Here is a 25,145-nt window from a genome sequence, read left to right on the forward strand (position 1 = left end):
CAAATTCCAGCCTCTTTAGCAAGAACCACCTCTGGAACTGTGGTCATGTTGATAACATCTGCTCCCCAGGTGCGGAACATGAGGCTTTCTGCCCTGGAGCTAAAGCGCGGTCCCTCGATTGTGATCACTGTCCCCTTTGAGTGGCATCGCAGTCCTAGCTTCTTAGAGGTCTCTATGAGGACCTGGAAGGGGGAGAAGCACAAACTCAACTCATACAGACATGTACAAGGTAAGGCTTATCTTCCTGGGTACTTAATAAGTTAATAATTTCAAGTAGATTTTTCAGTATAGCCTCCTCAGAGGCCCACAAGACCACAATGTTTCCTAGACCCTGGCTCATTAAACAAGACTGCTTCCTCAGCCTTTATACACACAGTCACAGCTCCAAGGGCAAGAACGGACCTTTCTCGATGTGATCCATTATGCTTAATTCCTTTAATTTAAGCTTGCCTGTGAATTCAAAATTTTACCTCAGCTCTTGATCTCTCAGGCTAAGCTAAGGTGCCTCTTGTTATGCGCATCTCAGGGCTGTGCTGAGATACGCATATATCTATATCCCAAGCTACTGAGAAGTTAAGTTCACAGCTTTTATACTAAATCTGCAGACTTACACAGACTTTTTCGTGGTGGGAAATGGTTTTTGCTTTTCCCTGTTGCTGCTCCAAAGCTACACAGTGAAATGAGAATGGGGACTGCGCTAATTTTTTTTTTGGTCCAGGAGAATCTTACCCTGATACTGCTTTGGCAGTGAGGCCATGCATAGGCTTTTAAGAAACATTAAGTGTGATCATTTCACAATGTTTTAATTAATAGTGTAAGTCAATTTGGGGGTTATTAGCTTTTAGTAATCCATGCTTTATCATTTTCTTTTAATTAAAAAAGGAAACAAAACTATGTCTTAGCTGAGTATACTGGTGCATCCCTGTAACGCCAGCTCTCTGCAAAACTGAGGCAAGATTTCAAGCTCAAGCTCAGCATGGCTAACTTATTATTATTATTTATTTTTTTACGGTACTGGGGATTGAACTCAGGACCCTGGGCTTGCCAGACAAGTGCTTATTCTACTCAACTACCTCCCCAGGCCCAAGGCTACCTTATTGACTTACAGAAATCTTGTCTCAAAATAAGAAATAAAAGGGCTGGAGATGTAACTCAGTGCACAGACAGGCCTTGGGTTCCATCTCCAGTACTGTGGGGAAGGGGGTTTTCTCATCTATAAACAGGAATAATATTGTATATCTCAAAGATATCATAAATATGATGAGGATGAAATGAGCTAAGGTGTAGAGTAGGACAGAACTGTGCTGGGAACATTGCAAATACTATATAAATGCTAAACTGGTCCTCTAGCGATTACTAATACTAGTACTGCCTACACACATTTGGCAAAGGTCCCTAGAATAGGAGACATACAGAATGGAATGACTCAAAAGTCAAAACAAGGCTCTAATCCAGGCCAAACGGTACCTGAGTGTGTTAATTATATAAGCAAATGAACTGATTTCCTTACAAATAACTGAGACTATGCCATGGCAATGGGAAAGACATTTTTATTATTATTTTTTAGTAAGGGTCTACAGGGTCTCACTACGTAGATTGGACTCCTAGTGATCTGCCTGTGTTCAGCCTCCCAAAGAGCTGGGATTAAGGGCGCCCACCACCACGCCCAGTCTCAATCACCATCTCAGTGGGCCCCAGGGGCAGGGCCAGCATAGCAGGCCAGGGATCAAACCCTGGCCACTGAGGAAAAACAATTTTAATAAGGGCCTTGTCAATGCCAAATTCAGAACTACAGCAAGCAGTAGACAATGACTGGATACTTAATGTGATGTCATGTTTATCTCCTAAATGCTGAAAATAGGCTAATGTTCAATCAAAACTTTCTCTAAAGGGCACAGGTCATAATGTCAAAGCCTCTATCCCCATCTCCTCCCCCTCTCTGCTTTGTCTAAGATTTCATGCAGGGTCTCTGAAGCATGTGTGTCTTGGCTAACCTGCACGGTACAGCCACGTGCAGCGAGCACCCCCGCTGTGTGGCCGGATGTCTTCTACTCCGCTACGGGCCGTGGCACCGGCCTTGTGTGGAGGAACAGCGGAGGTTTACGGATATGGACCTGTCACATCGACGGCCTCTGGGGGCTTGCCAAGAAAGCCAACCCCCTTGTACTCCCAGAAGAACAGATAAAACAAACTAAAGGGTCAAATGCCCACTCTAATGGTAAGATGAGTTCATTTTCTTGTTTTATGTAATCATAACGGAACTACTGAAACTGCCACAACCCTCACAAGGGGCCAAGCAATACAGCATTAGATCACCAAGCTAATTATAATGCATGAAAAATCAGTCTATCTCTTAAAATGACTGAAAGTGACACCACTCTTAAAATATGCAACTAGTACAAAAGGAGGCTATTTTGAAATACTTCTTTTACCCTGTACTAGAAACCCTCTCCAAGGTAAACCACTGCCATAACTGTTTGTTCAGCTTTCTATAAATACTTTATTTCGATATAAATATTCATATATTCATCTTATAATATATACAGATTTTAAGACAAATGGTAGGCTGTGGTAGAAAGTCTGTGTAACTGCTTGGCACCTGACAATGACATTATGACAATCCTTTATGAATGAATACACAAAAGATTACATTGGTGTTGAAAGAGATAATTGCTAGGTGTTGGAATCATCCACTTTTTACATTAAAATCTCTACTAGAATATATAAGAAAAAAGCAACACACTTAAGGTGTAATTTTCCATTTTCTTCAACTGCCTTCTCCAGCATTCTCTCAGTCTTTACGTGGGGGTTTCTGGCTTGGATAATTCATTATTTAAAAAAAAAAATTCTAAAAATTACAAGGGTGCGCCACCATGCCCAGTTTTGGCAGCAAGTAGGGCATACCCAGGGTGAATTACTTTCAAGAGAGGCTAAATTATATTACTAGAAACTACCATCCCAGTGTCACAGTGACATGCGTTCTATACAGATTGCTAGCCGTAGTTCCTACTCACATCTAGTCCTAGCTCTTTAAGTCATTACTTTTTGTGTACTACCAGACCTTAAGATTTCATACTAACATTTTTTCTTTCTTTTTTTCTTATATTTTTGGGAAGGGTCTATAGGGTGTTTAGGGTCTCACTATTAGATTGGACTCATAGTGATGTGCCTGTTTATAGCCTCCCAAGAGCTGGGATTACAGGCGTGCGCCACCACGCCCAGTCTCAATTGCCATCTCAGTGTGCCCCAGGGACAGGGCCAGCACAGCAGGCCCGGGGAACAAACCCCCAGCCCCTGAGCCTGCTTGCAGGCACTTTAATCCACTGAGCTATTTGGCTGGCCCTACATTTTTTCTTTAGACTGTTTCTTCCCAAGCTGCTGCATATAAAATATACAAAAAAAATTTATTCCCACTTCATTTTGTCTTGGATAGATCTGTGTTTAAAACACAAAACTAGCATCATTCTTGTAACTTCTGTGGGTAACTATCCGGAAACACACTATATACACAGATGCAAACTTCACTCATCACCTGTTCTTTCTTTTCCCACTGGCCTTTTGCGATAGGGTCTCCCTACAGAGTTCAGCCTAGCACTGAACTCATGAAGAGCCTTAGCCTCCCAGGTGCTGGGATTACAGGTGCGCACTACCGTGCTTAGCATCATCTGTACTTTTGGAAAACAGGTAAAAAAAAATGTACTTTAGACATCACAGACAAGCAATGTGCAGTGACACATCTGAAATGTTTACCTCCCCCACCCCAACTTTGGAGTCTATTTCTTTGATACCAGAGTAAAAGTCGGTGTCTTTGTTATAAGCTATTACAGAACTGGTTCCTCAGCATTACGTAGGACATGAAAGCTGAAAGAAATTGTTTACTTCCCATATGTGGATATTAAATTTCCTGAATGACTAATATTCTTATAAGGTAACTTAGAAGAGTTTACTAGGAAGTTTAGATTCTGACAATACTTTTAATCTTTTGGGTTGTACTTGACTTTCAAAGCAGCACACATGGACCAAGCAATTGACCTTTGGGTTGTGGTAGATGCTATTTACTCCCCCAGGAGTTCAGGCCAAGATGCCTGGGTTTATTTGGTGTCATTACTGGCCCTTGTGCAGCTGCCACTGCAGTTCTGATACAATGCTGGTGAAAATGCTGGGTGGCAGTGGACGTACTCAGCTCAAAGCAAAAGACACCAATCTGACATTTAGATTATCAATAATAATTTACTTCATGAAGACAGTTACCAGACATTCTATGTTCTGTGACTGACAGGTGTGATTCCTGGCATAGGCCTAGGAGGTGAATGCTACCATTACTTTTGTTTTACCAGTGAGGTAGGTGAAGTGCAGAGATGCTAACTGATTTGCTCATTTATACCCAGTTATGAAGCTGCAGAGAACAGCATCAATCACAAGTAATCTGGCTCCAGAACATCCACTCTTCACTAATATGCTACCCAACACCAAAGTATTTGAAAGGGACTCTCACAGCAAAATCAAAACTTACTAAAAAAAGGTAGGTTGCAACTTTGAAGCATTATTGGCTAAGGGAAACAACTGTTCATAAAACTATGCATGAGGAAGTAAACCTGGGGTGGAAGACTGCTTGCTCTGCCGAGTGACCTAACTGCAGTGTCCTGCCAAGCCCGTATGATCTGGAGTACCTTTCAGAAAGACCACAAACCTCTCTTGTTTTGGGACAAAATGGCTCTGCCACTGGAATGTGGCACACTCCTCTGGCACAGGAATGACTTCCATCATAGAAGGTCTGAGGCCTCTTGGTGGTCCTACAGAAAAATAAAGTGAAAGACTTTTACTTAAAAAGAAAAAAAAAAAAAAATCCCAGCTACATATCTATCTTCCAAGGCAGGTGAACCAACTATATCTAGGTTAGCATCTTGGTCTTCACTCCAGAATTAATAGCTCTGAATAAGATCAAGGCAATTGTTAATAAAGCAGCTTCACATGGTATCCGGCTCTTCTGGATGGAGGCTGGTGGCAGCGTGTTATGCAACAGAAACTGAAGTGTGAGCACTTGGGATGGTGGGTGCGACCTGACCATGACTTCCAGGAGGCCAGATAGCACTTGAGAAGTCAATATGAAGATCTGATCATCACAGCTATAGGTCACAGCGTAAACACCACTTATCTACTGCTCAGATTTACCAGTTTCCAAAATTTTATCTTGCTTCCTCAGTTTCCTCATGGTTGCAAACATTTCCAGGCTACTGACCCACCAAGGAAAGCAGCGATGTGTTCTGTCCCATTAGAGAATCTGCCTGTCACATGGCTTGTTCCTCTATCAGTTGAAATTAATTCTCATGTTCAAGCCTTTGGGCAAACATTTTTGAATTGGAAAAAAAAGCAGCTAAAATTAACCCAGTGCCAGAAATTTCTCATCAGAAGTTCCCAGAACAAAGTACTTTTTATGGCTATATGTTTCTGTAAGTTAGAACTCAAGAGTAATTAAGGAAAGTCTCTAACTGCCCCACAGATGCAAGGGGTAGGGAAGGATGGGACAAAGAAAAACCAACAAGAGAAGATACATAATCTGATGTCTTCTCAGGCTGACAGCGTGAGGGACAGTATCACGTCATTTTATGGGTCCTCTTACGCAGCTGATACACCTGTTAACCAAAATTAACCTGTCACTTTCAGGCACCAAAGCTACCTCACCTGGAGATGAGGTATCAGTGCTCTGGAAGAACAAGAAGCTGCTCCTGCTTCTCCCAACTCTTGTCACATTTGTCTCAAGGAAAAGGCCAAATTAACCCCCAAGGAAAACTAGATGGGGTACAGAAAAGATTAATTCGCCCCAGCTTGCGTCAGCAGAGGTTTCCTCCAGCAGGCTGGCCAATGTCCAGGTATGTGGCTGTTAGACAACTGCTTAACTTTTTGATTTTTCCAGTTAGGAGGTTTGTGAACCAAAAAGTCCAGATAACCCAGACCAGCAGCAAGATGCGGGCTAGAGACAAAGTGGGAGTCAGCGCCAGGCTGAGCGTTCAGAGTACGCAAGCCTAAACAGAAAGAAGTGAGGGCTTCACAATCAGTGTCTGTACTGTTTCAGGGCCACTCTGTCAGGGTTCTGGAAGGGAAGGGCAGATAAGACATCCATCGTCACAGTCTAGCCATCTGTGAAGCTTCACGTCATTAAGTGTCAATACATCTAGCGCACTGTTTCCTGATTGAAATTTAAAGCCCTTAAGGGGCAACAGAAAAATAAGACACTGTTAATGATGAATGAAATTATGACCAAGAACAATGCACTTCTAGCCAAGCTGAGTATAGAGTAGACAACACCCTGAAAAGAAATTCTGAAAGAAAAAGTATCGGTCTTCTTCTGGGAGACTTGATCAGAGAAACCAAGGCATTTGGTCAGAAGCTAGAACAGCCAGCCAGACACGTTCATGAGCAGGCGCTGTCAGCTAAGCCTGCAGGCGCGTTTCCAGCTGCCAGCCAAACAGCTCTGCTACATTTCCCATTACAGTTCAACCTCATGCAGTTTTCTGAGTGACGCAAGGAAAAACAAAAGAAGTGTAATTTTGTTCAGATTTGAATCTTATCTTGAGTGCATTTGGGCAAACTACTAGTCTTCTCAAATTTTTCATCTATAAGGCATGAATAACACGCTTATTGCTCTGATCTGAAGGTCTGTAATGCCCAAAGGAACACCGTGGCTTCCAGTTGAGTGGAATTACTGTGCTTCCTGGCAGAAGGCTTCCCTCCTCTGGTTAGTGACTTGTAGGCTAAAAGAGCTTCAGGTTACAAGAACAGAGGTTTGCTAGGGAGCACTAGGAGTAATGCTGAGTGGTATCATTTCTATTTCTACCCTTAGTTCTTAGACCTGTGAATCCTGGGTATACCAGGGATTGAACTCAGGACCCTGAGCTTGCCAGGCAGGTGTTTATTCTACTGAATTATCTCCCTGGCCCAAGAACCATATATTGAACTCTGTATCAGTCACCTTTTGCTGTCAGGAAAAAAAAAAAAAAAACCCAAAAAAACCAAACACACAAATTAAAGAGGTTTATTTTGGCTCACGGAGTTAGTAGCTTTAGTCTATGATGGGAAAGCTCAAAGGCACAAACTCCAGGGTACAGAGAAGCTGCCTACCTCGTGGTGGCTAGGAAGCAGAGAAGAGGGAGCAGGAGGGGACGGGAGCACAGCTCAGCAGGTCTCTGCTGGTGACACAGCCAGCCAGCCCCACCTCCTAACAGCACATTCAGCTACTGGACTCATCAACAGATGCATCCTCTGATGAGTACAGAGCGGCTACAGTCCAATCACCTTTGAAACACATTAGGTTTTGGGGAAACACTTTAGATCTAAACTGTAACATTTTGTCCCTGGTCCCCAAAAGACTATTATCCATCTCATTATGTAAACTGCATTTAGCTTGTCTCTAAGAGGTGCCAGTGTCTTAACAGTTCCAGCACTGCAGAAAAGTGCAACGAGACTCCAGAAGTCCCTGTAAAAATCAAAAAGAAAGTTAAACCACCAACATACAATGGCACAGGGTACACATTCTCATGCCCAAATGGAAAAATAGAAAGAAAGTGCAAGCTTGAACTCAAGAATGAAAATCAGAGCTGTAATGCCTGTGCTTGGGAGGCCAAGGCAGGAGGATCATTGTGAGTTTAAGACTGGGCTGCAAGTGAACTCAAGGCCAGCCTGAACTACATAGGGAGACTCTGTGTCAAAGACACATAGAAAGAATAAAAGTCAGCAGAGCAAATATTAAATCCTATACCTCCATGTCCAGCACTTCAGCTAGCCTACAGCAAGATGTGAGCTCTGAAGGGCTTGGGCAGCCCTACTCCACAACCGTGCTTGTTGCCATTCACACGATCTCTTTGGACTGACTGCTCACTGCTTGTGACTTTCCTGAGCAGGTAACTCTTCCTGGGATCTCTGAATTCCTGAGGTCTATACTGCGTTTTCAGCTGCATGCACTGCCCTCAGAGGCACAGTGCTGGCCTCCCAGGCCACGCTTTGAAATCTGGGTAGAAACCTTTACACCCACAACTTCTGCATTATGCATGCCTTAAAGTGAGCAAGCCCCACACAGATGGCACCACTGGGTCTGCCACCAGCCCAAGCAGTGGCCGGGTTCCCGAGCACAGAGAGAGGCATCTGAGTGCCTGGATGGCTGAGCACAGTGCAATGAAGCAGGGAGCCAATTTCCCAGGGGATCTTTCTGGGCAGGTGTAATGGAAGGTTTATAGGTCTGCACCCTTGAACGTGTGACAGGTATTTGCCCATCACAAACTATTTGGTTTATTTTAATGATAATTTTTTTGAGAAATCATCTCCTCATCTGCACTGACTTGCAGTCAATTCCTTTCTGGCAAAACTGGAAACTTTTTATATCTCTGGCTTTGTCTTGTTTGTGACTCTCATTGTCAATCTGCCTAAAAGCAGCCAGCAGTACTCATGTCACAGGCTGTACATTAGCCTTGAGACGTTCTCCAGCAAATTAATTGGCATACCAACCTTACTTTCAGTCTCTTGCACTGTCTCAGGACATGGGCAAACTAGAAAGATTTTCAGCCAAAGTGTAACACATAGGAAATGTAGTCCAGTTTCTAAGAGCACTCATTTGTACCTGAAACCTCCTGAGGTTCGACTTTACTGTCTGTATTCTTACTAGAATTCTAGGCCAGCCACAATGTCTCATTAATCCTTGCTTATAGCATTCTAAGGTGTCTCTACCCAGCATTTCCAAACCTTTCCAAATTCCTCTCACAAAACAGTACCAAAGGCTTCTTAATCATATGAACAGGCACAATCATAGTAAGAGGCGCACTGCCAGTACCAACTTTCTGTATCAGTCACTTTCTTGTAGCTGAAACAAATATCCAATAACTACAACTTAGGGCCAGGGAGATAGCTCAGTGGACTAAGTGCCCGCTTAGGCAAGCGCAGGGACCAGGGATCCATCCCCGGCACCACACACCACACGTCACTCTGGCCCCGCCCCTAGGTGTGCTAACCTGGAGACCAAGTCTGGGCATGGTGACACACACCTGTAATCCCAGCGCTGGGGGGGGCTGAAAATAGGAGGATCACTGAGTCTGAGCTGTGTAGACTCAGAGTGAGACTCTGCACTAAATACATTAAGAAATAAAACAAAAACCTTCCAGTTACAAAAAAAAAATTTCAAATAACCACAACTCGAGAAGAGGTTTATTTTGGCTCACAGGTTCAATGGGTTCATTCCACGGTCAGCAGGTTCCAATGTAGAAGCCTTGATAGAAGGGCCTCGTGGAAAGATGCTACCCACTTTATGGCGGCAAGAAAGCAGAGACAGAGAGAAAGAAAGACCTAGCCAGGGACAAGACCCCTTCCGGTGACTACTCCAGGGACATAATCAGGTTCTGCCTCCTAATAGCACAGCTAGTGAACTCATCAGTGATTACGGACATGGAAAGCAAATGTATATGCATAGTAAGTGTATCTTCCTGCACAAACTGCTGCCCTTTCCATGATGAAAGTGTTGCCATACAGCGGACTTGCTGCCAGGTTTTAGGCTTATAAACCCAGAGAATGGGGCCAGGAAGATAGCTCAGCAGCACAGCTGCTGCCTGGCAAGGGCAAGGTCCTGAGTTCAATTTCCAGCACAAACAAAAACAAAAAAACAACAACAAAAATACAACCCAAAGAAAGATGCCATACTGAGGATGAAGTGCTGGTCTTTTGCTCCTGGCAGATCGAACACTGAGCACAGGCTGTAGCCATGTCGGCCTTGGTGTGTGCAAGTCCATACTGCTCAGCTCCGGTACGGAGCTCCATCCCTAACACCACAGCCACTTCGTTCCTGCACCTATTAGACAATACAGAGGTGACTGAAGAAAATGGTTAATGCTATCCACAGAATGCATCAGCCTATCAATTTATCATTAAAGTCCTTCCAGTGAGCATTTACCCAGGACAGATATCTTCAAATGCTTTGCCCATACAGAGGCTTATCTGTAAGATACTTCTTTTGTCTTTGTCACAAATTTCCAAGTCACTGACTATCCAGCAGGCCACTGACAACAGCCCCAAAATCTATACATAGACATGCATTTGGCCACATTTTCTTCCAAAAATAAAAAGCATGAGCAGATGTACCCGAAGATCCCCCTGCTCTCAAGGTCACCCTTCACCACTGTCCTGCAGGGCTGACTGGGAAAGTGGCTGTAGTGCTACAGCTTGGCACTTCTGGGGGGTGCCTGTGTAACTTGCACAACCCTGTAACTCAGGTCCTATAATCTCTTCCTCTGCCAACTGAATGTGCACTCTAGGCTAGGGTACAGAAGGCAGAATAGCAGGAGTACCTGGCACCACCTCTTCATGGAACTGACACGTGCTTCCAGGACTCGCTTGGGCTCAACCACTTCCACGTGATGATGGACTGCTGCTGTGCACATCTGCCTTTAGGACTGTTCAGTTCATCTTGGGGACTAACCCAATTCAGGAAGAGCAGCTCACGCCACACCCTAACCAGGTGTCTCATGTTCAAGCTTTCAGGTTCCACTAAGGCACAATAGCAGACGAGGAGCTCATCCTCAAAGGGAGAGTAGCTGTACACACTTGATGATATAGCCTTTCTCCAAAACCATACTGACCTCTACTTTGATGCTCCTAGAGGCTTACCAGAGGCTCCAAACAATACCCCTCTTTGGGGTACTGAATCTACTCAATGCTATGTAGCCCAAGAGACCCAGTGGTTTCTAAGTTGCCTGCCTCTGTTGAAGAAGCTTCCCTTGTTTTGAGCCCCACTCAAAACTAGCACCTTTCTGAGTCACTCAGTAATGGGGCCAGAGTAGTACACCCAAGTGAAGAATGTCACCTCTAAAACCAAATAATTTCACTAACAACTGTGCTTCTATCTTGGTTGTAGGAAAGGCCAAATGCAACAACGGATCCTTTCCCTTAGGAGGAATATGTCTGTGCTCCACAATTTTAGATTCCTAGAAACTTCAGAGTTAGAGGGTCCCTGAATTTCAGCTGGATTCCTTTCCCATTGTCTGATATGCAAATGCTTTATCAACAAGCCCAGAGTAATTTACAACCTCTTGCTCATTCATTTGGTCCCCCCAGCATGGTGACAATATGTCTCAGGTCTGGGGTGACCTCCTACACCTCATGTTCAGAACAGGGCTTTTGGGAAAGAAGCTTGTTCACACCTACACTAGAGCTGACCTGCTGTTGGGAGGTGGGTCACCTGGACAGTGTGACCTGGAAGAGCCCACCTCCCTGCCTCCTGACTGCCGTAACACGTACGACCCCTTCTGCGATGCTGCTACAGCCTTGGAGCCTGCCCACTATGGGCTGAAAATGCAAGCCGGAAAACACCTCTTTTCCTTAAGGTTACAGTGTCTCAGTGGTAAGAAATTAACTAAGAAAGTCATCAAGGTAATGGACTAGCATGACACCTTGTGGGAACAAAAGGTGATAAACATCCCTGAAACCAACTTGCAACTCAAGGCTGGTGAGCTGATATACCTAAGGCAGGACAGTGAGATGTATCATTGGCCACCAGCTGAAAACAAATTGCTTCTGTTGGGCCTTGTGGATAAGTAGGGAAAAAATGCATTTGCCAAATTCATAGCTGCATATCAGGAATGAGAAGCTGTGTCTACTCAAGCAAGGCAAATATCCTGATAGTGCTGCCATAATTGGAGCCATCATGTGATTACATTTATGCTATCTACCATCCTTCACCAAAATCCATTTGTCTGTCCTTTGCAAATACCTGCATTAAATGGGGATATGGTGGGAACCATCACTCTTGCACCTTTTCAGTCTGTGACGGGGGCATGACATTAATCCCTGAAATCCCGATCTCTGACTTACTGTTTTCCCAGGAAGAGCCAGTTCCAATGGCTTCTATATGGCTTTTATAGCCCTGATAGGTTCACTGCTCTAGGTTAGGGAACCAATGTGGGCGATTCTGAAAAGTACTAAATATTTCCATTCTAATTATGGATTCTGGAACTGGAGAAATAACTACAGGTGGATTCAGGGACCCACTGGATGTTCGCTGTTAAGTCCACTGATCATCTTGACTTCCACTGGCCCTCTCCTCACTGGAGGACTACAGTGATGTTTTGGGTCTCTTGACTCAGCATTAGTTCAGTACCAAAATCTTTGGCCATTTCTATTTCCCCAGTGTATGGTTACCTGGTAAAAGCAATATGACTCTGTGGCAAGAATGGGAGAAACACCAACAGTGTAACTTCTTGACAAAGCATCAGGATTTTTCAAGGAGATCTGGCCTCCCTGTTATGCAAGAGATTCTGGATCTGTAAATGAGCTCAGGTTTAGAAATGGGTTAAGGGGCATGGTTCCCTGAACCTGTGGTTTGAGACAGATTTTTGTTCATTTCCCCTGAAATTTCTCTGGTTATATAAACTCAGTAAAAATTTGGTAGGCTATCTAATTCACTTTTGGGAACACCACAGGTCTACATGAGTCAGACCATTTCAATCACTGCTTTGCTTCTGGTATAATGTGAAGTATGTCCACTCTGCCTTTGGCAGCTGAGTGCTGCCACTTTACCCCTGCCATTTCAGGATCCAGTTTTACCCACCTCATTTAAGTTTCCTAATTGAATGACTATGTTCCTATCATAAGGTCTGGCACACAGAGGAAAGCAATGACGCAGATCTTCAAGGATGTTGCCTCTCACCCCCCATTAGTCTGTTTCTTAAGGTATTAACAAAGGGAATGTTTTTTTGGACTCAATGTGGAGGAGTAGGCTTTACTTAGAAAATCCACTCCAGCACTCCCACTTTCCTAAACCATTGAAATTTATCAATAGTAAGGTAAAAAAAAATTAGTAATCTCCAGCTCACTGACAGCTGCACTCCTTTGGGGCCACATTTTAGTCCGCCAACAAATAAACTATTAGCACCTTTTTAAACTCCATGAACTGCCATCATTAAAGAAAAAAAATCTCTGCTTAATGGACTCAAGAAACTCACCTTGACCCAGGCTTATATTCCTTACCATTATATTCTTTATATCATTATCCTATACTGCTAAAATTGATTCCTATACTTGTTCCCAAAAGCTCCTAAGAATCATGAAACTCGTGAAGTTCTTTGGAAGCGCGGAGTACCTCACGGGTCACTCTGTGTACTCCACCTTATATAGGCTTAAGATTTGAGCCTGGTTACCTCCTACATGCAAGTCCATGGTGAGGGTCCTGAGGAGTGCAGGGACTGTCTTGATTCTTCTCAGCAAGGTGACATGACATGACTGGCAGTCACATCTTCCACATGCTCATCTCTAGAACCTGTGATTGTTTATTTTACACAGCAAAGGGAAAGAAGGTAGCAAATAAGAAGCCCACCTCAGAACGGATTGTTGTGAATTAACCACACGGCAGTGATGTCACCATAATGTTCCTTACAAGCGGCAGAAGAGTGATTCCAGAGAGGAGGGTCGGGAGAAGAATCCCACACTGCCACTGCTGTCTCTGAGGACAGATGGCAGCTAGAAGCCAGGGAGCGTGGGGGAGGAGAAAGGGCAAAGAAACAGAGTCTAAGCTGATCCTCCAGAAAGAAATGGGACCTTGCCAATATTTTTTGTTTTCTTTTTAGCTCAGTGAGGCCCTCCTTGTAATTCTTTATTATTGTGATACAAGATTTCACTAAACAAAGTAATAGGAATTCAACAGGAGTTGCTGTGTTACATGATGCTATCTTCAAATTAGTTGTTCAGATATAAATGGTTAAAGAAAAAACAAAACAGTAACAAAGATGTAAGAAATTCAAGAGTAACAAAAAAAGTAAAACAAATTTTTTTTAAAGCATTAACTGCTCCTTTCAAAAGACCAGCAGAAAGTGACAATTATCCAAACTATTGTGCCTATATACCTAAATACATTTTTTCTCCTTCTTTCATTTGTACTTTTCCTCATCCCAGTCTTTCCTTCCCACCGAACAACAATCTGTTTCTCTTTCACAGTATGTTTTACCTTTTAGATTTTCATTCTCTTAGCAAGATAATACAATGTTTGCACATGTGGATCTGATTTATTTCACAAATTTATCTTTCTTTAAATAGCTGAATAATAATCTATCGTGCAATAACACCGCCTCTTCTTTAACCATGCTTCAGTTGATGGGCATTTGAGTTGTTTCCAAGATTTAGCTATGACAAACTGTGCTGCTATAAACGGTGCATATATATTGCTGTGGTATGATGATCTCAGATGTTTTGAAAAAAATATGTAGCTGGCTTGAATAGGTCCTCCACTCCAAGCTTTTTGAGTAATCTCCATACTAACTTCCACAATGGTTATACCAGCCTGCACTCACACCGACAGTGGAGAGGGCTTCTTTTTCCACACAGCCTCTCCAGCATGTTACTGGCTGACTTCTTGATGATAGCCATTCCTTCTGGCCTAAGATGGTATCTCAGCATTGTTTTAATTTGCATCTCCTGAATGACCAAAGATGTTGAACATTTTTCCATATATTTATTTGCCATCTGTATCTCTTCATTTGTGAAGTGCATATTCATCTCAGATGCCCATTCTTGGATTGGCTCTTTGAATTTTGGAGGCCTGGTTTTTTAAAATTCTTAAATGTTCTAGATAGGAGTCCTCTATCTGATAGCTATAATTATCTTCCACCTCATGGGTTTTTTTCTTTCTTTTTTTTGTTTTTGGTGGAACAGGAGATTGAACTCAGGCCCTTGCACTTACCAGGGAAGCGCTTTTTCTACTGAACCATCTCCCCAGCCCCTTGGGCTGTCTTTTTACTCTGTTGGTGATTTCCTTTGATGTGCAGAAACTTTTCAAAAAGATGCTATCAAAATTGTTTTGATTCTTATATTTTCTGTGCAGTGTTTTTGTTCATGAACTCTTTACCTACCACTATGTCCTTAAGGTTTCTACCTATTTTCTCTTCCAGAAGATTCAGTTTTAATATTTAAATCTCTGATCCATTTTGACTACTGCTTTGTGCAAGGTGATAGGCATGGATCTATTTTATTTGGCATGTGTAAAGCCAGTATTTCCAGCATAGGAACATATTTGGCCCACTTGACAAAGATAAGGTGGCTGAGTGTGCTTGTAGTAGTGTGTACATCTGCTAATCTGTTTCACTGATCCTCAGGTGTTTTTATGCCAGTACCATGCTGATTTTATCACAGTAGCTCTATAGTATAATTTTAAGTGAGGGATTGTGATGCCTCCTGCCTTTTCTTTATTATGCAGGATGCTATTCTAGGTCTCTTCTGGTTCCAGGTGAATTTTAGGAATGTTTTTTCTAGATCTGTGAGGTATTTAATGGTATTTTAATTGGGATTGCACTCAATCTGTATAACAATTTTGGGAGTCTGACCACTTTCACAATGTTGCTTCTTCTTATCCAGGAGCAAGGAATATCTTTCTATTTTCTGAAATCATCTTCTTCTCTTTTTTCAGAGTACTATAATTTTTGCTGTATGTATCTTTTTTTCTTTTTATGGTATCAGGGATTGAACTTAGGACCCTGTGCTTCCCAGGCAGGTGCTTATGCCACTGAGCTATATTCCAGACCCTCGTTGTATGTACCTTTTACTTTCTTCTTGAGATTGATTCCTAAGTATTTCATTCTTTTGGGTGTTACTGTGAAAGACATGGTTTCCATCATTTCTCTGTGTTATTTGTGTATAGAAATGTTACTGATTTTTGAGTGTTGACTTTGTATCCTCAGATGCTACTGAATTTAGTTATTACATCTACAAGTCTCTTAGAGTTTTGGGGTTTTCTATGTGTCATATCATATCATCTGCAAATAGTAATTTCACGTCTTGCTTTCCAAATCATTATTCTTTTTATTTCTTTTTCTTTTCTAATTGTTCTGGCTATTGTTTTCAGAACTATATCGAACAGGAGTCAGGACTGTGGGCACCCTTGTCTTGTTCCTGATTTTAAAGTGAAGGCTTTCAATTTTTGTCCATTAAGTGTAGTGTTGGCTGTGGGTCTGTCGTAGACAGCTTTTATCAGGAGAGGTAAAGACCATCTGTTACCATTTTCTGTAATGTTTTTATCATGAATGAGTGTTCAACTTTGTCAAAAGCTTTTTCCCATGTTATATTTCTAAGTAATATAAGTGTAAGATAATAAATTGTGTGCTGCTCAAGCCACTAAGTTTGCGACAGTCTGCCACAGCATCAACAAGGAGCTGACACATGTGCTCCTACAGCTGGAGATCAAGTTAACCCACTTATGGTTTCTATGGTTGTGAAGCACTTCTACTGAAACTCTGCCCTATCCCTGCTTCAACTAGTAAACCCTTCTAGCAAGGGGAGATTTTTACCTCCACATTAGATGGGGTCTCACCGCCAAACAGACTCCAAGGGTAGACTGATCAGACTGGCTTTATCATTCATCAGCCGTGTGTCTCAGGGAACATCACTGCAATCTTTCTCATCTCAGGTATACTAGCTTTCTCATCTTTAAAATGGAAAAAAGGCCACTCACCTCACAGCCCACATGAGAACTAAATGTGACAACACAACGAAAGTGCTTGGCACTAATACTACCATACGTGAAAAATCTGCTATCTGCCTCTTCTGCCAATCTTAGAGTGTGACACTTACATGGGCTTTAAGTCAAGGGTGCCCCCCAAATTTGCTTGAGAATGCCAAGCACTGATACGTTAAGAGAGGTTGATGCACAAATTAGTACTGCCCATGCAAGGGTGAAAGATGCCTAATTATGTTGTATATTGGTAAGCAAGACACGTTCAAGACAGCCAATGAAAGAACGCTGGGCACTTTCAGGAACAAAGTAGGAAAAAAAGCTCTGAGAAACACTAACCAGAACACTGTTTCCTAAATCAAGACGTTGGAGTTAGTCAGAAGACAGCCATCTTCTAGTCATTCATCTTTTTTCTTTTTGGGAAATATGCATTTCTGAACAAATTTTTAGAAAAAAACTCCTGTTTTTCAGCAGAGGCAACTACAACCCTATAATTCAAAAGTGGGTTGGGAAAATAGTCTGGTTGGTAGCTTTATGTCCACCAAAGCCTGCTGTGCTCACAGGTGAGGCTTTTGACAGTGACTAAACCATAGGTATGCAATGCTGGGTGCTATGTGCTATGCCTGGACCAGTCCAATAATTAGATCAGCCCAATTCCGGGTTAGGACAATGGGTGGATTTACTGAAGTCAGAAAACCCACCCTGTGTGTGAGTGGCACCAGCCAACAATGATGACACATACCGCAATGATGACACATTAAAGAGGTTCCAGAGTTTTACCTCCGTATTATCTATAGGCTATCAGGAGAAAATGCTAAAAAGTAAGCTCAGTGGAAATGCAAGAAAAAAAATCCTAACTCTGACATGGGTGATGATATTTTAGGGCCTGTTTTCTGAGCTGTAAAATGGGGGTCCCAAGGTCCACAGGGGCAGCTGTGATAATGAGCAGGGTCAGCAGCATCCCAAGGGCCACAAAGCATTTCCTGACATTACTGAGCAGCTTTGTGGGCATCTTGGCCCCTGGTTCTGCTCAATATACAGAGCTTTGTCAAATCCTACGGTTGTTTAACTATTGTCCTAGGCTGCTCTGCTGGGGAAAAATATGTACACATCTGATATCTACAAGGAAGCAATGGGGAAAGGGAGATAGCTCAGTGGAGTAAGTGTTTGCCTGGAAAGCACTGAGCTCCTGAGTTTGATCCCTGGTACCATCAAAAAAAGAAAAAAAGAAAAGAAAAAAGAAAAGAAAGCATGAATTTGGTGCTTTTATTTTTAAAACTGTAAATTGCACAAGGGGAAGGCTATCTGGAAAGGCGTGGACATTTTAAACTTTACAGATGGGTTAGATTACTTTTTAAAATGGGTCCCAGCTATTTTCAACCACAATAGTCATGTAAGTTTTTATTTATAAGATCTAAAAGCAACTGACACTGGCTAAGAACTATTTTCTTTCACTTTGGAATTATCAGAAATGCAGTTATTTAGGTACTGGGGATTGAACTCAGGACCTTGGCTGGGCTTGCCAGGCAGGCACTTACGCTGCTGAGCTATCTCCCCAGCCCTGTCAGAGATAAACCTGATGTCATGCACAGAAGACCAGGTGTGATCAGATAATTAACATTAATATTTCTTGGCTTGGAAGGAAACAAGCAGCATTTTGGGGTTTTAAGCCATGCTATAAGGGTGCTAAGAAATTTTAAAGCACTTGTCAAAGATCTTCAACAATAAGGATAAAAGAAACTAGGAAGAAATTCCATCAGACTGTAAGAAGGGGTGAGATCTGCACAAACAGCCCATGAGGGAATCATTTAACCCTCAGCAATACTATTAATTCTTCAGGCTCCGGTGGGATGGAGCTGACCCCTGCTCCACCAGAGCTGTGGGGATCAGATCCCAGAGGGCAGGGATGGGTGGTTCCCAGTGCTCTGTGCCCGCCTCTACGTTACACTTTCAGGGAGAAGCATGGAAACCATGTGTGAGGATAGTGAAGCTGACAGCAAGGACACTGGGTAGGAACTGACATAGAGGAAGGCTGCAAAGACAGGAAAGAGAAGTGGGCTCTAGTATGCACGGGAAACCAGCTGGCATGACCCAGAAACTGACTGGATACAACAGTGACCGAGGCGCCCAAGAAAGACCACGGAGGGGGGACTGCGTCTCCACAGTTACCAGCATTCCAAATGCAGAACTCAGGCTTGGGGGAGAAGATGGGAGGACCAAGACCAATCCTGAGTTACAAAACCTGAGATACCTGAGGGCGAGGAACTCATCCTCAACTGAGAAGCCAGTGTGGATCTCACAGGAAGAGCAGGGCTGGAAGCACACAGATGAGGGACTGCTCAGGGAACAGGCTCTGAAGACAAACATTGAGTTCAAATCCCACATGGCCCATTCCCTAGCAACATCTAGGCCCAAGTTCCTTCAACTGTAAGTAGGCTGCATGCAGTAAGTAGGATTAACTGATTGTTGCACCCAGCAGGAACTCAAAGCTTCCCAGGACCTATAGTTCCACAGTGAGATAGGAGAAGGAGGTTCCAGAGAAGAGCCAAGAGTCTACCGCACATAGGGAGGGAGCTGATCTTACTCCAAGAATAACTGAGCAAGATGAGAATGGGGATGCCAGACACTGGGGAAGGGGAATGCGAGGGAGAATGGTGAGCACGTGCCCAGCAGCACTATCTTCTCTATGAAGCTGATGGCGGCATTTTCAACTGAAAGAGAAGACAGGCAGAAAGCTGTGAGGACTGTAAGGGTTAACAGCAGCCTACGACATAAATGGAAGAAAGAGCGAAGTCACCTCCTGTCATTCTTTACCCTACACCCCTAAGACGAATCATCAGAAAGGACCTGTGCCTGGGAGGAAAGAGACATCAGAGCGCTCTCCCACCTGGGGCCACTGTTTTAGATAATGACATCACTGGGGAAACCCAAGGCAGGGCTGGGTCTTGGAGGAGGGGTTGGAAAAATAAACAGACATAATTGACCCTTCGGCACTGTGTCTGCCCCTGGGACTTTCCTGATGAGTCAGAGGCCTCACAGAAGTGCGCCCAAGCCTCTTCTAATTCTTTAGAGGAGAGTAAGGGGCAGAAAATAGCCTTCAGAGAGAGGACTCCAGAATCCCAAGGAGTCAATCCAATGCCTTCATTTAGGACAGGAGGGTATCTGGGAGCAGAGTGAGGAAAGAATTCCAATGTCCTCACTGCCCCGGTGGCGGCACTTCTTCTGCCCCCGCATTCTTTAAGCAGAACTTAAGCAGGCAGAGCAGGTCAGCATGTTAGCCACATACGGCACTGGCAACCACATGCGGATTTATCTTTATTTTTGCTTGTATTTTTCTCATTGTAAAGAGAAAAAAACCCTGCAAAGCAGTCCTGATAAAGGCAACTATTGAAAAGTAAGAAATCTCATCTTCTTCCTTTATTGGTATGTTGGCAAACTTCACCTTGAGCTATTTTTGAAAGTGACGGTAGCGTTTTCTACTAGACTGATACTTTTTACTTTTCAACCTTAATATAACGTAAGTAGATTTCCAGATGAAGTTGTTTGCTTTTAGACTTGCATAATACACACAGTGAACTGAGTTTCTGTAATAAGATCAATGCACAAAGGAGACAGGTCACATATGGAACCTGCTTGAAGTGCTCGACCATGTCCCTTCACAGCAGCGACAGCACTGTGAAAACAGGCCACGGGGCCAAGTCTACAAAGACAGAGAATCTGTAGCAGTATCTACCAATAGCTGGGAGGAAGGCGGAGGGCCATGTGCCACAAGGACACGGAAGAGACAACATGGCTCACACCTCGATGAAGGCAGCTGGCAGGGAAAGCCTGGCTTCGCTCTACTGCCCAAGTCTCGGCAGGACACATTCCCGTGTGGCACTTACTGTTCTGCTAAAGCCAAGCTGTAGAGCAGGATGCTTGTGGGTGGCATTTAGCTGCAAGGTCGATAAACAATAAAGCAAAGGCCCCCATAATGTAGCCACACCTCTAGGTCTAAGTCTTGTCCTAGAATGTGATCAGGCTTACAGAGGGCTGTTGTCAAGGCAGAGAGGAGGAATGATATAAGCCTTGGGCTTCAGGAAAGGTCCATCACTGAGCCTGCTGGGCTGAAAGGAGCGAAGAAGACACTGTCTCTTTAAAACCCTTTGTAGCCGCTACAGTTAACACCTGGGGCGGAAGTCACTGTGGAATGAATCAGCAAGAAACTCTGGAGGCTGTGTGGACAGCAAGTGGCAGAGCTGGAAGGGGAGAAGATGCGGAGGAAAGCACAGTTAGAGCCCCAGGGAGGAGGAACTAGTCCCAGCCAGGGCACTGCACACTGCTCTCTTCTCAGGGCAAAGCCAGAAGCTGGGGGTGCAGGGCTGCTTTGACTCCTCCTCCACACTACATGTCGCCCCACAGTGACACAGTGAGAGCCAGGCAGACCCTGCACATACAAGGGTCTGTACCTAGGAGAGAAGCCACCAGATTAAACCTTGATGCTAACGTCTTATGTTTCTCTTAGGACAGATGAAAGGTCCAGTTCCTTCTTCAGTTCAAATGTACTACTCCATGACCACCAAGAGGTAGAACAAGTCCCACTCACATCCCTCTTCTCTCTTTGTGGCTCTGACAAAAGGAACTTTCTGCAAGGAATGGATCATCCATCCCAGAGTCTAAGACAAGACACTGACAAAACCTATCGCGGACAAACATCAGCAGATAATTTTAATTTTTTATTTCTGAAGAAAGCTTCACACGGAGCCCAGAGCATAGGGCAGGTAGAGTCTCAGGAAATCTGTCAATGCACAACAAAAACGGAAAACAAAAATATTGTTTTTTTGGTATTTAAGTAAAGACAGAGACACTCTGCTTCCATTGCTGTGCTCATCACAAATGAAAGACGGTTATTTTTCCTTTTGGATACCTACAGCATTCCATCCATGTCTGAGAGAGACTCAAGGACCGACTATGGGTACCCACACGTGGCCCACGGCGCCTCCACTGGGTATGCTCTGCGGGCTCTTGGTGTCCTCTGCTCATGCCCACAGCTCACTTCAGGCGAGAATGGAGCACGACAGATTTCCAGACAAGAATGACTCTGCTTTCTCACAAGGAGTTCCTGCCCTGTCAGACCACTCTCTGAGTACATGTCATCATTAGAGTACAAATCTAATGTTTCTCAAAAGCCTTCAGCATCAGAGCCACCTGTCTTTTAAATCCTAATGACCTCCAAGTATGCATGGCCAAGCTCCTCCCGGGCTGGGCACCGAGAAGAGAAGGTGGTGGGCTTTCATTATACCACTTATAAAATCAAGTCTTACTACTCCATTCTAATGCTTTCTTCTGTTACAAACTTAAGAGTAATTACAACGACTGTTTAGATTAAAATAATCTCACATCCTTTTAAGATGCTTTAGGATGGAGTGGATTTTCTGAGACAAGGGGGCTGCCAGTTATGGCAATAAGCTGCTCTGAGAGTTTCCAGATCAGCTCCTGGGCAGTACAGGGAACAGAATCCTGAGACGGCACAGTCCAACCCTTCACGTTGAGGGAGGGACCAATGTCTGGGTAGATGAATGATCTGCCTAAAGTAAACAGAACCTGGATGAGAACCCCTGATCAAATGCTCCTGTGCCCCCACCCTGCAGACCCACAAGCCCTGGGTGGCAGTGCAGAGAATCACAGCTCTGCCGGTCAAGGTGGGGCTGTGGGCATGAGTCTGGGAGCCTCGGGCTGAAGACAGCACAACCTCCAGCTTGTAATATCCACTTGGTGACAGTGCACACAGCGAGGGATCAGGTATGTGACTCGACACAAACACACTCAACCAGGGCACCATCATTCACAAGAGGCTGGACAACAGCAGGACGATGTGAAATAAATACTGTGGAATTCTCATTGTCCACATTAAAAAAAGTAAAAGAAAAACAAGTAAAATTAGCTTTGAAGTCTTAGCTAACCCAACATACTGAGATTATTATTATTTTTTAATGTTTTTGGTACAAGGTCTTACTACACAGCTCAGACTTGTAGTGATCCTCCTGTTTTCACCCTCCCCAGTGCTGGGATTACAGGTGAGCGCCACCATGCCAGGACCCAGTGGCTGGCATGGCCTGTAGTGCTGGGGATTGAAACCCTATCTCTGTGCTTGCCTAAGCTATCTCGGTGGCCCTTTTACTGAGATTTTTAATATATACTGTATATGAAAATCAACAAATCACTATAATATACAATCAATACAAAACCTTTCCTGCAATCAACTATTGGACCCCTCCCGACAACTTGCTCACTCTCAACAGCATTCAGTTACCGAGCAGCTAAGACACTAGACTGCACCAAAGCTGGAAGCACTAATAAGGCAGGTCATCCACAAGGCCCATAAAACAAAAATATATACCAGAGGCAGGTGTGATGGTGCATGTCTGTAATTCTAGCAATCAGAAGGCTGAGGCAGGAGGATTTCAAGTTGAAGGTCACCTTGAGTTACATAGAGTTTCAAGCTAGCCTGGGCAACATAGTGAGACACTATTTCAAAACAAAAACAGCAACAAAAACAAAACCCAAAATAAATACACAAATAAACAAGACCCCTCCACCTCCCCCCAAAGTGCCCAAACCAAAAGACCAAACAATGAAGACAGACAGACTCAGACACACACACCCACGCCCTCAGTAGACCTTAAGCTTACAGGACTGAGTGCCGAGGGAAAATGAAAGACAGACAGACTCAGAGACACACACCCACACCCTCAGTAGACCTTAAGCTTACAGGACTGAGTGCCGAGGGAAAATGAAAGACAGACAGACTCAGAGACACACACCCACCCCCTCAGTAGACCTTAAGCTTACAGGACCGAGTGCCGAGGGAAACTGAAACTGATCTGGACAAGTGGTAACACTTGCTCTCTTACTAGTTTCTGCACCTATAATACAATTTTAAACAATTATCATAAACATTCTGAGTCATTAGTTCCAAACACTTACATTTGCAAGGGCTTAGAGATTTTGATTAGGATGTTGCCTAAACACATACCTGGCCTGGAGCTCTGTGACCATTAGTTGTGACTGCCACCTGACTACTTAGCAGAGCAGCAGGGCATACCTCTGGGCGTGTCTGCAGTGACTGCAGGATGACTGGCTGAGGCCTGCGGGCCGAGAGGCGAAGACCCACCCTGTCTGTGAGTGGCACCGTCCAAAAGGCTGCCAGAATGGAAGTGGGGAAGGAGAGTTCCTGCACTTGAAAAGCTCCTCTCTTCTGGAGTAGGTATGACTTTTGCCACAGCCACGGCCTGTGGACATCTCCCTGCAGTTTCTTTCAACCCTTAACGTGGACTCACGCCAGCTTCTCCACGGAGCTCCAAGGCTTCCATCTCAGGGTGGTGCTGATGATCCTTCTGGACTCCCGACGAAGCAGCTAGCGGGTCCTCTGGCTCTCTGGCTCAGAGCCACCGTGGCCTTTCCCACCTCAAATCCTGTGAGACTACTGGAAAGCCCTTTTTGTTTTTCTTGCGGACTGCTCCTCTAGAGAACTCTAACCGATACATCCTCCCTTCAAACATCCCAAAACTTCTGAGCAGCTGTGCATTTGTACTCTTTCAGGTGCTGAAGAGACTGTAAATGTGACAGACAGGGTCTTTGCCCTCACATGACATGTCCCGGAAGGCAAGACAGACAATAATCTAGTGTCAGCAACAAATAAACGATAAGGAAAAAAGCAGGGGGTGAGCGGCACACACTGAGTTTAGACCATCTCCATTATTTACTAGGTCGAACTACTTGAAACTGCTGATATTCAACTATGTGTGACACAAACAATGGACATTTTCTTTTTTTTCTTTGTGGTTCAGGTACTCAACTCAGGACCTTGCACTTGCCGGGCAGGCGCTTATGCTGCTCAGCTATCTCCCTGGCCCCTGACGGGCATTTTCAGATAACTCAACTTAGTGATTTCATCAGGAAACAGTCAAGAATGCTTCCAGTTTACAGCAAACACAGAGGACAGAGGAAGACACTAAACAGCACTTGCCAGAGCAACCAGGAAGTCCAGACTGTATGAAGATGCTCTGGGACCAACAGGAAACGAGGTCGGAGGCCACCTGACTACGAGGCTTACTAAATGCATTTGTAGATCTTATTTATGTCCTTCAAAAGTGTTTTTTCATGAGACTAAAGGAAAAAGGAAAATACTGCCACGATACCTAATAGAGTACTAAAAAATATTAATTTATGCACTTAGAAAAATTGTGTACATGTTTAAAAATCCCACACTATGAAAAGACAACATACAGACCGGAGGAAAAGTATCTGCAAGCCATCTGTCTTAGAAGGGGCCAGTCCCAAAGGATATAAGGGCACTGTAGTATGTAATACCAAGTCCTCAAGAACAAGAAAATGACTTGATTAAAAAATGGGCAAAGGCTCTGACAGATAGATACTCCTCAGAAGATGTGTGTTATGCCTATTTTAAAAATATATTTTAATTTTTCAAATGTTTTTTCATATTCTGTAGGGACTTAAAGTTCAACATATCAATACTTGATGAAAAATACCTGTTCCATGTTATGCCTAAAATGTTTGATATTCAGACAGATAGTGAGGTTCAGCTTAACAGCCTAAGTTGTATGGTAATAACAATAAGCTTGTCTTCTGGATGGTTAACAACCTAAGTTTGCAGACCAAAATTAGAGAAAAA

At 43.8% G+C, this 25,145-nt stretch overlaps 1 protein-coding gene across 1 annotated transcript in view; it reads right to left on the reverse strand.

The window, feature by feature from the left end:
* LOC101579597 (S-methyl-5'-thioadenosine phosphorylase) overlaps positions 1-25,145 on the reverse strand; it is a 44,308-nt gene that overhangs the window by 6,088 nt on the left and 13,075 nt on the right. The window contains exons 7-8 of the mRNA XM_023723517.1: positions 4,691-4,793; positions 9-182 (exon numbers count right to left, since the gene is read on the reverse strand). Of these exons, the coding sequence (XP_023579285.1) occupies positions 9-182; positions 4,691-4,793 (277 nt within the window). The remainder of the gene's footprint in view (positions 1-8; positions 183-4,690; positions 4,794-25,145) is intronic.

Source organism: Octodon degus, unplaced genomic scaffold (genome assembly GCF_000260255.1).
Source record: "Octodon degus isolate 3935 unplaced genomic scaffold, OctDeg1.0 scaffold00099, whole genome shotgun sequence".
Classification (NCBI taxonomy): domain Eukaryota; kingdom Metazoa; phylum Chordata; class Mammalia; order Rodentia; family Octodontidae; genus Octodon; species Octodon degus.